Source organism: Citrus clementina, unplaced genomic scaffold, assembly GCF_000493195.1.
Source record: "Citrus clementina cultivar Clemenules unplaced genomic scaffold, Citrus_clementina_v1.0 scaffold_6, whole genome shotgun sequence".
Taxonomy (NCBI): domain Eukaryota; kingdom Viridiplantae; phylum Streptophyta; class Magnoliopsida; order Sapindales; family Rutaceae; genus Citrus; species Citrus x clementina.
The window spans coordinates 7,853,108-7,868,991 of NW_006262139.1; the positions used below are offsets into that span (position 1 = coordinate 7,853,108).

The 15,884-nt window shown below is 31.4% G+C and overlaps 2 protein-coding genes across 2 annotated transcripts; both read right to left on the minus strand.

The window, feature by feature from the left end:
• Nucleotides 1-6,671: 6,671 nt before the first annotated feature.
• LOC112097322 (protein FAR1-RELATED SEQUENCE 7-like) lies at nt 6,672-8,171 on the minus strand. The gene is made up of 2 exons (XM_024182508.1): nt 7,770-8,171; nt 6,672-6,839 (listed from the first exon to the last, which is right to left on the minus strand). Exons 1-2 carry the CDS (start codon nt 8,169-8,171, stop codon nt 6,672-6,674), a joined length of 570 nt encoding a protein of 189 aa, XP_024038276.1.
• Nucleotides 8,172-9,733: 1,562 nt separating this feature from the next.
• LOC112097323 (transcription elongation factor TFIIS-like) lies at nt 9,734-10,318 on the minus strand. The gene has a single exon (XM_024182509.1). It carries the CDS (start codon nt 10,316-10,318, stop codon nt 9,734-9,736), a length of 585 nt encoding a protein of 194 aa, XP_024038277.1.
• Nucleotides 10,319-15,884: the final 5,566 nt, after the last annotated feature.

A 15,884-nucleotide genomic window follows, 5' to 3' on the forward strand; every position in this document is an offset into this window, starting at 1 on the left:
AAAATATAGTACAAATCAATAATATCAAAATAATTTATAAAGTTTTTATTAATTTATGTATTACATTTTTTTATTTTTTTATTTGTATTTATTATAGTTTATTTATAGTCATTTTTTTTTATTGTTATTATCAAAGGGTATAACAGTAAAAAAGGAGTCAGTGTAAGCATTTATGAAACCAATGAAATTTATGTAACCTTTTATGCAAACCTTGATAGTGTGGGTGGATTTTTCCCTTATCCTTATTACTATTTGTTGTCGTTTGAATTTAATGATCTTATCCCCTAAAAATCTAATCTCTTTCAGAATAATTTCTTTTTGTGATTTTTTATTTCGAAAGCCTATTTTTAGGCCATCCGCATCTGGACCTTTTAGATTTACGTTTCTATGGGATCATTTGTGAAGTTGTGAATTTGTTCGAGGTCTACTGGACATATTTGAAACCCAGTTAAGCACATGCAACTTATAATGTAAAAGTGGCCATGCGATTGCCCCAGTAAAAATCTACAGACGTAGAATAAAGCAATACAGACATGCAAGCAAGCTAAAACATTTTCCTTTTGCTAATGAGAACATGAAAATATATTTACAGGATCCTTAAATTCATATGATGGCCATACGTGCGAAAATTAAAGTGTTATGCTTCATTCTATTGATGCTATGAAAAAACATATTTCGTGCCACGTGCTTTACATTGATCATATCACTCGTCATGCAATAAAATATATTTCTTATGCAGTATAAGTGGAATCAAGTCATTCTTTTGGGACTTACTTAGAGGGGTTTGGTGTGGATGGTAAGAGAAACGATTTAGACTAAGTATCTAATAAATCTGTCGAGACCCAGATCCAATGGACTTGTGCGGGATTTATTAGATAATATAGCAAGCAAAGAACTTAGGTTATAGTATTTAATACAACTAGGGACCTATTTGATAAATTCCAAAATTGTAGACAATTCTTATACGTGATTATCATGTTACAGTTGTTTATTATCTAAACAATAAAACTTAGATTAAAATTATAAATTTATTTTAATCACAATTACGCCATTATTTATCTAAATATATATTATTTAGTAGCATATTAAAAGAAAACCACTTGAATTGCTATATATATAACTACCAAAGGGCTTAGGTTATAATATTTAATACACAACTAGGGTTTTATTTTGATGAATTCCAAACCAAAATTATATATATTACTTATACGTGATTATCATGCTATAGTTATTTATTATCTAAAAATTAAAAAATAAAACTTAGATTAAAGTTATCAATTTATTTTCATCACAATAACGCCATTATTTATCTAATTGTATATTATTTAGTAGCATATTAAAAGAAAACCACTTGAGTTGCAATGTTTCATTTCTTCATGCAATATCCATCCGTAAGATAAGCAATATCCAATTAATAAAAGTTTAGCCTAAATGAAAGTCCAAGAATAAGCAAATTCTGTGACTTTTAGGCTATTAAAGTAGAGCCAACATGCATTGCCGAGACGGGAGGGATCATGCAGAAATAAGAGTAGGGATGGCAAAAATCCCCACGGGGACGGGTACCCTCGGGGATTTTCCCCATTCGGGGAGGGTATGGGGATAATTTCATACCCAATTTCTTATTCGGGGAGGGGACGGAGAAATTTTTTTACCCAATTTCTTATTCGGGGAGGGGACGGGGATGAGGTGGAATCCCCATCCCCTACCCATTTCCCCATTTTAATTTTTAATTTAATTTTAATTTTTTAAAATTACTAGTAAATAAATTATAAAATTTAAATTATAAAATTATAAATATTGGTAAAAATAAAAAATATCAAAATATTTATATTATTAAACTTTTAGGCCTAATTAGCTAATTAAAGTTCTAAATTTTTATTTAGGACATTAAAAAGACTGAGTAGATTCTATTAGCCAAATTTTTTTTTTAATTTTGATATTCTTTAAATATTTTAAACTTAAATCTATTTTTTATTTAATTTTAGATGTTATAATTGCCCACAGCGAATCACAATTTTAATATCTAATCTAATCTAATCTAATATTTACTTTTGATTTGCTCCGATTTAACTATTGTGTTGTAAAGGGAATAGTCCACATTTATAAAGTGCCCACGCCACCATTGAAAAAGTTAATTTTGAATCTAAATTTGATTTTATTTGTAACAATTTTGTATTAGACTATTAATTTGTTCATGATAGTTTGTAAAATAAGTTTGTATCTCTTGTATGTTGCGTTACTTACTAATTTAATGTATGTGACTTTTGTAATAGATATTAATGTAAGATATATTTCGAACTTTACTTTTATTTGAATTTTTTATTTTAATATGATTAACTCAAAATCGAAAAAAAAATGTATTAGTTATTCGGGGATCGGGGACCCTCGGGGATCCCCTGTTATTATTCGGGGAGGGGATGAGGATTCTCTCAAGTAATTCTGACGGGGACGGGGAGGGGATGGGGACATACGTAAAATATCGGGGATGGGTACGGGGAGATCGGTCCCCTCCCCTCCCCTCCCCATTGCCATCCCTAAATAAGAGAAAGAGAAACAGTAGTTAGAATAGTCCTTTGTTACGGAAACAACATTATACTCTTTGAGTGTCATCCCTTCATTATCGGTATATTTTAACTTATTTTTCCATAGTTTCTTTCTTGTGTCTTTATGCAGTTGTTCTTTCCTTGAACTATGAGAAGCTGCAACACGGTCTTTTTCTAGCCTATTAGTACTTCAAGAAGGACATGGACTCAATTTTTAAAGAGTTCTGCTATTTGAACTTTATGACGACAAAAACGTGGGTTCATTTGTCTATTGCTTCAACTCCATTCATCATCCTTTTTCAATTACTTTTTTCATTTAAAAAATAAAATAATAAAAAAAATATTAAAATAATGAACAAGAAACCACAAAAGTAACGAAAAGAGATGACAATAGCAGCACTTTTTTAGTTCCGATTTTTCTTATTGTCAGTACACTGGGATTGATACTTTCATTACTTCCCTAATCATATTAATACACATTGTCTGGAATGTTTAATTATGCTTTTAGTAGTAATTTATAGCCAAAGTCATTATGTCTATGTCCAACACTGCTAATTATTGTAGAGGCACTTCTGTGACTAGTGACGTGTCCCCTCGACTGGATTTAAAAAAGAAAAATGATAAAGGAACTAAAAGAAGACAAAGGGACGACAGAAATGCAGCGCCCACTGTCAATCTCAGTGTACTGACAATAAGAAAAATCAGAACTAAAAAAGTGTTGATATTGTCATCTCTTTTCGTTACTTTTGTGGTTTCTTTTTCATTATTTTAATATTTTTTTTTAAATAAAAAAAGTAACTGACAAAGGATGATGAATGGAGTTGAAGCAACAGACAAAGGAACCCATGTTTCTGTCATCCCTTTGTCGTCATAGAGTTCAAATAGCAGAACTCTTTAAAAAATGAAAAATGATAAAGGAACTAAAAGAAGACAAAGGGACTCTCTTTTCATTTTTTATCTCCTCCCTCCACAACCAGATTTTCCTTTCCTTACTTTACTCCCCTCATTCGTTCTTCCCTTTCCGTTCATCTGGGAAGGAAGAGGAAATCGACCCCTAGCAATTGGTCATCATTCCTGGGCGGCTGGTGCTTTTCCCTCATTTCACAAGCTTGGTTAGCAAAGTACGATTCTCATTGGGCCCCAGCTCAGCCTCGATCTATGCGCATTCATCTCCATAGCTCCTCCACTCATTTTCCTCGCAGCTTGATCTTGCCCAGTCCATCTTTTTTTTTTCTCGCCCAGCCCCATTTGCTTCATTACCGGACGATGCGTGCTTCTTGTTACCGGACGACAACCGCTTCTTGTTCTCGCCCAACCCAGATCTACAATAGACACGATCGAGTCTTCTTCATCTACGACGTCGCTGCTTTGGTGGAATGATCTTGTTATGGCTCTTCAAGCTTCTAAGAGACTTCTAGCTGTTGCTTGTTGGTGCAGTTCTAGTGACCCATCCGTAAGTATTTTTTTATTTGTTTTTATTTTATCTTGTGGATGATAAAATTTTGAATCTTTATGAACTTTCAATTTAACAATGTGGTATCGTCGTATCATTTATATGACCATCCACTTAATTGAATTAATTAAATGTGAAAAATAATCTATGGAATGTGAACGGTATCTAGCTACTTGACACTGGGAGATTGTGACATAAATCGAAATGCTGAGCACATGTGTTTTATGTGTAATTTGGATACAAATTCTTGATTATCAAAACAAATGGTACTGAAAATCTCGAAAATGGCAAAATGGGTAGCATGTGGGTGTTAATCTCTTAACACAATTTGAATCTAGAAGTAGGAAATTATTGTATTTGTTATAATTTTTGGCTTTGAAATGCCCACTGTTGAAGAGTCCATTCAAATGAGACATATGTAAAATACAAGCAGTTTCACATTTTGTAGCTGCGGTTGTGTACATATCAATATATAGTTAATAAACCCCTGTATTGCATATCAATATATTATCATTAGGAGTTTTTTAGCATAAATGTATAGAATATTTATTTGTGATAATATTTGATCTGAATTTTTCCAATGTAGAATTCAAATGCCTACTCAAAGCTGTTATGTTGTTTTCAAAGGACGAAAGCTGGGCATATACAATTCTTGGCCTGAATGCTAGATGCAAGTAAATGGATTCAAAGGGAATTCTTATCAATCTTATAAATCTTTGTTGGATGCTGAAATAGCCTACAATGATTACAAAAAAAGGCATGAAAATTGCCAGAGACATCCAATATGTTAGAAACTATAAAATTTATTGTGGAAACACTCGAAAATGGGGTGCAAACTGAAGTGTCTACATGTGACAAAGCTGTGCAAACTGATAAAGGCAGAAATGATTGTATTTTTCTGCCTATATTATCCATTGTATGTTGTATTTTAGGGATAACCGTTGCTATATGTATTTTGCATAAATGAAATTGTACCCTGTGTTATGTACAAATTTAAATAATTTAAATAAAATGATTGTTATTTATGAATTGTAACGTTTAACTGTAAGAAGGAATAACATTTTCCTGTAGACCCTATTCATGTTTAGAGATATTATGTGTATAAAAAGAAACAACAATAATGCAACGATACACAAGTCGCTAAATCTAACATATATCATTGATCTATCACTACAATTGCAAACATTTAAAGTCAAATCTAACATAATTTAAAAAATTTAAAGTTCAATTTAACACAAAACATTATTCCATCACTACAATTTCAAACATTTAAAGTCAAATCTAACATAATTTTAAAAATTTAAAGTTCAATTTAACACAAAACATTATTTCATCACTACAATTTAAAGCCAAAATACAAGTCAAGTATCATGATTGTTATCTTTATTACGCTGCTACTGCTGTAGTAACTGTTGGAAATTCTCACTTTGAGATCCTTGATAAGTCATCGAAGGAGAAGAATAATGCAACTGCGAAGTATACGGTGGGACTGGTTGCTAGAATACATAAAAATAAACATCATATTACATTACAGAAATATTAAAATATATGTATTCATTAACGACTTGTAAACAACAACTTATTGTGTGCCAATTATAAGGAAATGACTTATAAATGTTGCTTCCACCGAATTGGATTGGTAGATAGGTACCTAATCAAATAATAATATATATATAAAATTCATATAAAAATCTTAAAACTAAAATTTAAATAATTTAATTCTTACATTATAATAGCCCATAGTGCTGCATTGGTTGAGATTTCCGTAAATAGTACTTCCTTGTTGTAGCGTCTACATATGCGCAATCTTATACTTAATTACATATCCTCGAAATAAAAGAAAATTTTAAAAGAAAAAATTCACAAAATTTACCGTGGCTATGTTGCTCCCTTGTATGGAGATTTCATTAGGCACATGATAAGATAATGGGGCATTTTCTTTTAAATCCTACAAGATTATTAAAGACAATTAAACTAAGACCAAATTAATTAGAAAAAAAATATATTTTTTTAATCATACCTTATTTTTTGTGCAGACTTGTTCTTTTGAACAGATTTCTTAGGAATCGAAGATTCTTTCTTTAGGTAAGGTGGACGGCCTTTACGACGTGTCACTACTGGATCATTCAGTGCAAGTTGAACATTGTTGCTGCCACAACTTACTTCTCCAATAATAGTTCTTTCCACACTCTCACTGTGAATTTGTTTGTTGCTGCTACAACTTGCTCCACCAGTATTAGTTTTTCCCACACTTTCACAGCGAATTTGCTTGGGTAGATCCTTCATTGCTTTCTCAATCCAATCCAACACCGTTTTATAGTTATTTTCATCATCAGAGGCTATGTCTGCAACCTCACTGAAAGCGTTACACATTTTTTCATATCTTTCTTATTGGATGGACAAATTCAGCTTACTATAGCATCTCCTCACATCTTTCCTCCACCTTGATAAAATGTATCTTTCTGGAAGTAATTCAACTGAGTTACATATCAGCATTGCAAGGGTGTGTCTACAAAGAATCCCCCTAAACTGGAATTTTGAACAGATACAATTAACTTCACACTCAGCTTCTTAAAAAACAACCTCAAAGAAGCCTCTCCGACCTTACCCAAATGATTCAATTATTTGATATATTGATCCTACAGAATCCGAGATATCACAATACATCAGAGCAGTCAATTCTTCTTGAAATTCTTAAACTTGAAAATGGTGTACACCTCTTCAACTTGCCTCTCCATCTCATATCTTGATACACATGGTGTCCTTTTACTGAAACACTTGGCATCTGCTTGCCATTCTAATTCAGCTTTCCTCCTCAATGCATTTTTATATTGCTTTACAAACTGTTTCATATTTGTTTTTGAGTTAACAAACCCATCAAAAAATGCATTCATACTTTCACTTCGCTGAATTGTTGACATTACTGCCTAAAAATAATCTTTTAAATAGCATGGGACCCAACGATGCCTCTCCTCATACAAACCATTTAACCAATCATTATCTCATAAATCATATTCTGTAATCATGCAATGCCAAGCTTCCTCAAACGCATCAGAACTCAATGAATCATAAACAACAGAAAGCAAGGAAGATATAATACCTTCACGTTCTTTAAAAGTCCCTAACTTCTCAGGCACCTTCTTCATTATGTGCCATAAACACCATCGATGCCTAGTAGTAGGAAAAATATTTTCAATTGCCTTTTGCATTGCCCTGTCTTGATTTGTAATGATACCAAGGGGAGGAGAATCACACATGCATGATAGCCACGCCTCAAATAACTACGTAAATGTCTCTGTATCCTCGCGTGAAATCAATCCGCATCCCAACAAAATAGATTGTCCATGGTGATTAACTCCGACAAAGGGCGCGAATGGCATGTCATACTTGTTGGTAAGATGTTTAGTGTCAAATGTGATGACATCTCCAAAATATTTGTAACCTGCCTAACTCCTCGAATCTGCCCAAAACACATTCTTTAATCGATCCTCTTCATCCAAATCAATGCTAAAAAAAAATACATTACATTCTGCTTGCTTTTTCTGGAAGTACTTTAAAAGCGCCATAGCATCTCCTTCCTCAAGCTGTAATCGCCTTGTTTTGTCAACAAAATTTCTACAATCTTTTTTCTAAGAATGACACATTTTCATACCCACCAGCTTCAACAACAATAGAATTGAAATTTTGGGCAATTCTAATTCCTCACAATCATTCATTTCAATTCATTTTTTAGCGCTTGCACTAATTCTGCGATTGCATGGGAAATACCTAACTTTGTCTGGACTCAATCCATGGTTGTGTTGAAGATTTAAAGTTCGAAGAACCCATTTTCCATCTTCATTTAGATACCCTCCAATTTTTGCATCACAACCATTTTTCACATTCGGTTTCGACTTCAATGCATTAGTTGATTTACTTTCTGACTTGCCTCTACGTCCACATGCAAATGTCGCATATTTTACTATTCCATTGGTCCCCTTCTTAGTACCTCGAACCTTCACAGGAAACCCCTCTTGTTTACCATAAGCTTTGTAAAATGCAAACATTTCTTCATGATTATCAAATAACATTCCAAGAGCTGGCTCATATTTGTTCGGTTCCACAATTTCATCTACATCGTTAGCTCTTGTTTCTTGCAACTCTTCAAATGCATGCTCATTTTCCAAATTCTCCATTTCTACAAAATAATTAACATTTGTATTAAGAAACTTATATAACATTTTTGTCCAGCAACGAAAATTCCTAACAATTTAAATATATAAAACACATCTACAAATTTTTATAATTTATTCCATTGTCTCCAGCAATTTAAATTAAAAAATCCTAACAATTTAAATATATAAAACACATCCACAAATTTTTATAATTTATTCCATTATCTCCGGCAATTTAAATTAAAAAATCCTAACAATTTAAATATATAAAACACATCCACAAATTTTTATAATTTATTCCATTATCTCCAGCAATTTAAATTATAAAATCCTAACAACTTAAATATATAAAACACATCTAGAAATTGTTATAATTTATTCCATTATTTTCAACAATTTAAATTAAAAAATCCTAACATATATAAAACACATTTAGAAATTGTTATAATTTATTCCATTATTTCCAGCCATTTAAATTAAGAAAAATCCTAACATATATAAAACACATTCAGAAATTGTTATAATTTATTCCATTATTTTCAGCCATTTAAATTAAGAAAAATCCTAACATACATAAACACATTAAAAAATTGTTATAATTTATTCCATTATTTCCAGCCATTTAAATTAAAAAAAATCCTAACATATATAAAACACATTCAGAAATTGTTTTAATTTATTCCATTATTTCCACCCATTTAAATTAAAAACAAAATCATAACAATTCATAACAATTTAAATATATAAAAAGCAAAAATCTAGGAATTTTTACAATTTAAATTAAATATTCTAACCATTTAAATATATAGAACACAACAAAAAATTTATTTGAATGTAATAAGAGTCACCAACTTACCAATTAATCAGTACCAATTTTATCAAGTTGCCTCTGTTTGCAGATCCAGATCTAACTTCTTCCTTGTGATAAGCGAGATGCAGAGAGGGAGCCGATTTTTCCTTGTTAAATGCAGATGGCTCATGTTAAATGAGAGGTGAGAGATGGAGAGAGAGAAGACAATAAGAAAAATCGGAACTAAAAAAGTACTGCTATTGCCATCTCTTTTCGTTACTTTTGTGGTTTCTTTTTCATTATTTTAATATATTTTTTTATTATTTTATTTTTTAAATGAAAAAAGTAACTGACAAAGGATGATAAATGGAGTTGAAGCAACAGACAAAGGGACCCACGTTTTTGTCGTCCCTTTGTTGTCATAGAGTTCAAATAGCAGAACTCAAAAAGGAAAATGATAAAGAAACTAACAAAAGACAAAGGAAACGCGTGAAACGGCAGTGGGCGCTGCGTGTCTGTCGTCCCTTTGTCTTCTTTTAGTTCCTTTATCATTTTCCTTTTTTAAATCCAGTCGAGGGTACACGTCAGTAGTCATAGAAGTGCCTCTACAATAATTAGCAGTGTTGGACATAGACATAATGACTTTGGCTATAAATTACTGCTGAAAGCATAATTAAACATTCCAGACAATGTGTATTAATATGATTAGGGAAGTAATGAAAGTATCAATCCCAGTGTACGATATTTGAAAATTCAAGAATACAAATGCTTAATTAGAAAACGTGAACCAAAATCATTGAGCATCACATTCTAATTCCTTCTCCCCAACAACAGAGTGATCCCGAATCTTGGCTAAAGCATCCTCTCTGATTTGTTTATTCCGACTCTGACGTTCGTCACTGGCCATCTCTTCAGGAAGCGCAGTAACTAGTGTCTCAGGCTTCACCTCTCCAAGAAGAACCTTTCTCCAGAAGTCAGGATTTTTTGGATCCTTAACATTGAACAAGAAAGGACACATGTTCTTGAACAGCACAGATTCAACCGACACAGCAACTCCTACAGGGTCACAAGCTCTAACTTGTTCCTTCTTCTCCATCTCTTCAACCTCGCCAGCAACTTTAGAAAATGCCTCTGCAAGACGTTCACGGATCAATGTACGTGTAGCATCAGAGCACTTGATCTCCACTGCCGATGCAGTCTTTCGGTCTTGTTCTTGTTTAGGAGGCTGACTTTGTCCCAGTGGTTTCTTCATGAAAGGAAACGCAGCTTGGTCCTCTCCTTCAAATTTTCTCTTCTTGTTAGTTCTTGATGATGGCGCCTTGAATTTCTTTGATTCAACACTTACACGGTTCTTCATTTGGTTTGTTGACAAACCCATGATAATAAACTCAATCAAAAGGGATGGATGATGCTCGCTTTCTTGATTTTTGTTTTTGATTTTTCGGAGACGGACTGAATGGTTGAAGAATAAAGTTGCAATAATAAGAAACAGTCACAAACGGAGCAAGCAAAGTGAATTTTGAATACTTGTTTGATTAGGAAATTATTATGTACATATTTATAGAAGATGATGATTTCCAAAACCCAATTTGTTTCCAAAATCGTTTCCTTATGATAGAGGAATTCAGCAAGGTAGTTAGCTTCCTAAATCAATTAGGAAACCTCAACACATTAAACCCTAGCTTACCTGGTGACCATTATAGTTAAGTCGGTTAGTCAGTAATATTTATTTTTATTTTTATTTTTGTTTTTCTGTAAATCAAATGTACAAGAAAAAAGCCAGCATTTAATTATAAGATCAATACTTTCGATTTTTTTTGCGCAAACATGATCTTTGCATCTGGATTTAACGTTGGTAATTTTTAATTTTTAGATCATGGATTTCATGGATTTATTGAACTCTCAGATATAAGACTTGGTGATATTAAACATCCGGATAGCCGCTTCACGGAACTTAAGCTTCACAGACAACCTTGCCTAAGTTGAAAATAATTTATGCACCAAGTTTTAGTTGTAAACTCTGCCAATAAATTAAACAATATACTTTGCTTGCTTAACAAGTTGATGGTTGGTGATTTCTCTTTACTCTTTATCTCTTCTTCAGAAGTGTAATTTCTTGTCTTTAGTATTTTTTTTCTTTATATTCCTGTCAACTGGGTAGAATACATGGTACAATTTTTGAGTACTTGGTTAATTTCCTCTGCTTCTACTGCTGTCATGTTGTTCAGAAACCAACTGTTATTAGTCCATGCAAAAGTCCAAAATACCTTTCTAGATTGTTCCAAGTGAAACTTGAGTTTTGCAAAAGTATCCAAATCCGAGATATAAATCTCGGCGCTTGATGGTACGCACAAAGCCTACTTGAAAATCCGTGGACGTTGTACTCCCCACAATCTTCCTTTCTCAATATCTGTAATCCAAAAATAATAATTAAAAAGTGTATTAGTACGTAATCATGACAGAAACTCTATGAAGCTAGCCTTGACATGCAATGAATGTGTGATTTTGGGCTGGTCAATATTTCACTGTAAACGTTACTGTGTAAGGTGTTTGAAATATTGAACTAAGTGTTTGACCAAAGTTCTCGATGAGGATCCTTGCACCAGCACTCGTCACCTCACTTATATCTGTACAATGACTTGGCATGACTCAGCACTTGCCGATGATCTGTTCAGATGATACAGCTCACTCCCCAAATCATCACGGATAAGCTCAACGAAGGTAACAACACAAAAGAGAGTTGGTGCAGCAATTAATAGTATAAACTACTAAATTGGTACTCTTTTCATGATAAATGGATATAATTATTGAATATTAAAAAAATTTATTGGTGTAATTTGGATTTGTTTGCTATAATTACTTTGCTACAGCGTTGTATTTGCAGAAATTACGTAGGAAATAGTTACAAAAATTACAGATCACTGTCTGTGATTACAACTTTGCTTCAAGGACTATCGTCCTGCCTCCCTTCGGCTTCAACATTTCAACTTCAATCAACATTAATCCCTTTACTGTACCAATATTATCAGATGTAATTTTTTTTATTGCCACCGTTAACTAGCATCACAAAAATAATGACTCTAGGTAACATAAATTTTATAGTTGCCATCCAAAAATATCAATAAAATAATCTTTCATAATTCATAAACTACATCTAATTAAGAATATATGTTAGATTTAACTTTTATGAACAACAAAGTGATATTAAAAAATAAAATGAATGTAGGCTCACAAAACTTAAATTTTAACCATAATTTCATGGTATAGCTATATATGCCAAATGGGTGTCAAAAGTGATAATAGTTCATGATCAATTATAAAATGGTCCTTTAGATATATAAAATAATGTGTATTTTAATAATGATAAATTGCATTAAAATATCAGTAATTAAGTATTTTTTATATTACAAACAATCTCACCTAGAAATTCTTTAATACAATTTATGTTGTGCATTTATATATGTATGTATGTATGTATGTGCATATGTATATTGCAACTTATTTATATGTTTGCGTTAGATAATCTATTAGATATCATATATTACATAATTAATAGTAATAAATTTTGAAATGTTTATATTAAAAAAATTAACAGCATTGCAAAATTTAAAATAGGGTTGAAAAGTAATTTTAAAATAAAAATATTATTCAAATAAATTACTTCAAACCATAAGGGTAGTTATAGTTATTTCACAAAAATTATCCACCACTTTAAATCGTTAAGAAACCGGTAAAAATAATTATTAAATAAGTTATCTTTTTTTTTTAACACAAATATTATGTACTGCTAATATAATCTAATGATGCACATCTATTCTATTATTGATGTCATAAAAAAATTATAGCAGGTATCATAGAATGACCCAATTTTTAGTTATACAAGATTTTCCTAGAAAATGAAAACAACTTCACATAGGATTTTGATAGCAACATTTCGGACATAGATGGTCAAATTAACCAATATCCATTATCTTTTATCTTGCGTACTCGTTGTACATGCGAGCACATATTGCTAGCTCAAGTGATCAAATACGCAGTAGGAACTCTCTATAGATCATCATGGATGATCTCAAGGGTGGTAACAAGAAAAATGAGAGTCGTCAATTGTGAAGGACAGCAAGTTGCTATTAGCCATAGAACGAATTAACAAACCATGTATAATGTAGCATACGAATGAAGTTAAGTGGAAAGCAGCCAGCTGATTGCTTCATTGAGGTCTCGTGCATGCTTCACCTGCATGCTTGTAAGCTAAACGTGGCTGATTTTCAAAAAGCAACAGCAAGATGCTTGCTTTAATTAGAGCATATGCATGCTTCACCTGTGTGCTTGTCATGCATGCTTGGTGGCGGTGGGCATATATAAAGTGAAGAATTGAATTAGCTCTCACCATTTCCCATAAATCAAACCAAAAAAGAGTAACTCGAAGAGATAAGAATTGAAGGGAAAGGAGAGAAAGAAAAATGAAGAAAACAGAAGAAAAAAAGAAAAAATAAAGAAAAGAGAGGCCAAGAGTGAGAGAGAAGAAAAGAAATAAGAAAGTTATAGGAATTGAGGTTGGATAGTTTGGATTAGTTGATAATGTATTTATGAAATTTAAACAATTATGATTTAGTTTACATTATACATATTAGTTTTTATATCAGTTCTAACGGTTAATTTTTTAATCTTGTATAGGAGAAATTCAAGTATCTAGGAACTCACAAGAGCCCAAACGAATCTAGGGTGAAACAAGATATGTGAGTAGATTATGATGATGATGATGATGATGATGATGATGATGATGATGATGATGATGGAACATTTGTGTTTGATAACATGATTTAGTATCATGTTATGATTATATGCATGCACATTATATGATTGATTCTGTCATGAGGTGTGATTGCTGAAATAATAACTAGACAACCTAAGAGAGGGGTTGAATTGAGTTTTTAAAAACTAATGCAAAACGAACCACACAACAATAATCTAATGCCTTAATAAGAACAAAAATAATAAATTTAATCAAGCACAATAATTAAAAAGTAAGGGAAGAGAGATTAAACACGTGATTTTTACGTGGTTCGGCTAACCATGCCTACGTCCACGCCTCCAACCTCACCAGGCTTGAGGATTCTACTAAGCAAGCCTCCAAGGCTTCAATCACTCTTACAATTGACTTCCAAGGTGTCAATAAACCTTTACACAAAGAGATTATCCTCAATCTTTTATCCCAAGTGTATCCCAACACTTACAACCTCTCAATTTGATTTTAAAAAATATTACAAAATAAATCTCTCACACACAACGTGTTTAATTACAAATGAAAATCTAAAGTGTGAGTAAGTGAGATGAATACAAGAATTTAAAACTTAAAGAAAATTGTATGCTCAATAATTTGCTCAATGATAATTGTTGAAATCGTTGTTGTTTAAATTTAATTGAGCTTATTTATAGTTGGAGCTAAAATATAGTCGTTGTTGACTTTTTACTCAATGTCTGATCGCCGTTAACTAGATATCGGATCGTCGTTTTCAAGATGTCAGATCGCCGTTAGTATCTAGAGGCTACTCTTCAATTCTGTTCGATGTCAGCTAGTCGTTGTCAAGACGTCGGTTAGTCGTTTGTTACAGTGACTGATACAGTGAACTATTTTATAAAATTACAGTGTGGCCCAAAAAACTTTATAAAATTATACTATGACCTAAAGCTTTATAAAACTTGTCAAATAAGTCTATTTCTAGAATTTTAAGCAATATTTGCTAATTTCAAAGTTCTCAAGACTTTTTCAATTTAAATCATTAACATAAAAATCATAAAATTACTTTTTATTGAATATAAAGCCTTTATAATATGAAAACTATATGAAAGAATAATTTGAGCTTTTAAATCAATATTAATAAAGTTTGTTATCTTCAAAATCAATATTAAAGAAATATTTATGTTAACAATTGCCAGTCACCATATGTGTACTGTTCTTATTAAGTGTTGCATAGGCATATTGAGACTTAAATTACTCTGTCTGTACAATGTAGTTAAATTCCATCAGGTATTTGAGAGGTTTTTCCCCTACTCTGCTCGCGCGATGATGATCCTGACAATTATGATAGTTATGCTTGGATACTATTTGGTGCAATTTTGTCATGTATGTACGTATAATTTTCATGTTTGCTAATGCATTATATTCAGTGTGGAGTTATCTCATGTGACTATATATAAGGACTAGTACACTACTTTATATATATATATATATATAAAATTATATTTTGATTAATCAAATATAATTTAATCAAATTCTATTTTTAATTATATAAATTAAATAATTTTCTATTAAATTTTATCCATATTTTATATTTTGAAATTTTGATTTATTGTAGACAAACATGAGAGTTTGGCACAATAAATTCTAAATATCTTAGTATAAAGTATGATAAAATGATATTTTGACTTACTGTAGACAAGTTAAGTTTTGTCACATTAAGTACTTAATTCATAATAAAATTAATGGGAAAATAATTGTAATTTATACTATTAATCTTTTGGGTAATAAAATAAAAATAAAAGGAATTTATTAAATTATATTTATTACTAAGAGTGGATCCATAGCCCTAACTATTTTAATTTCATAGTTTTTCTCAAATTAAATTGCATATATTTAAATTTTATTTTCATTTTTTAGATAAACTTAAATAAACAAATTAAATCATTTTTCTGTGGATCGACTTTGAACTCATCGAGATATAATATAATTAAACACTCTTATATTTGAGTGTAAATTAAATACTTTTAAGTTGTGTCAAGTTTTTGACGTTGTTGCTGGGGAAAGATATTTATTTTGTTTTTTGTTTTTTTTTTTACTTTTTGTGTAAATTTTCATTTACCCCCATTTTCTTTCTTAAATTTTATTATATCCACAACATCTTCCTGAATCTCACTTTCACCCCAAAAATCTCGTTTCTGGGTCT

What these genes read in the sequence shown, in the direction of transcription:
- LOC112097323 (XM_024182509.1), bottom strand. Translation starts at nt 10,318, where the DNA reads ATGGGTTTGTCAACAAACCAAATGAAGAACCGTGTAAGTGTTGAATCA.
- LOC112097322 (XM_024182508.1), bottom strand. Translation starts at nt 8,171, where the DNA reads ATGGAGAATTTGGAAAATGAGCATGCATTTGAAGAGTTGCAAGAAACA. An exon ending in ATGGATTGAGTCCAGACAAA is followed by an intron (nt 6,840 to 7,769) that starts GTTAGGTATTTC and finishes AATATGAAACAG; the next exon opens with TTTGTAAAGCAATATAAAAA.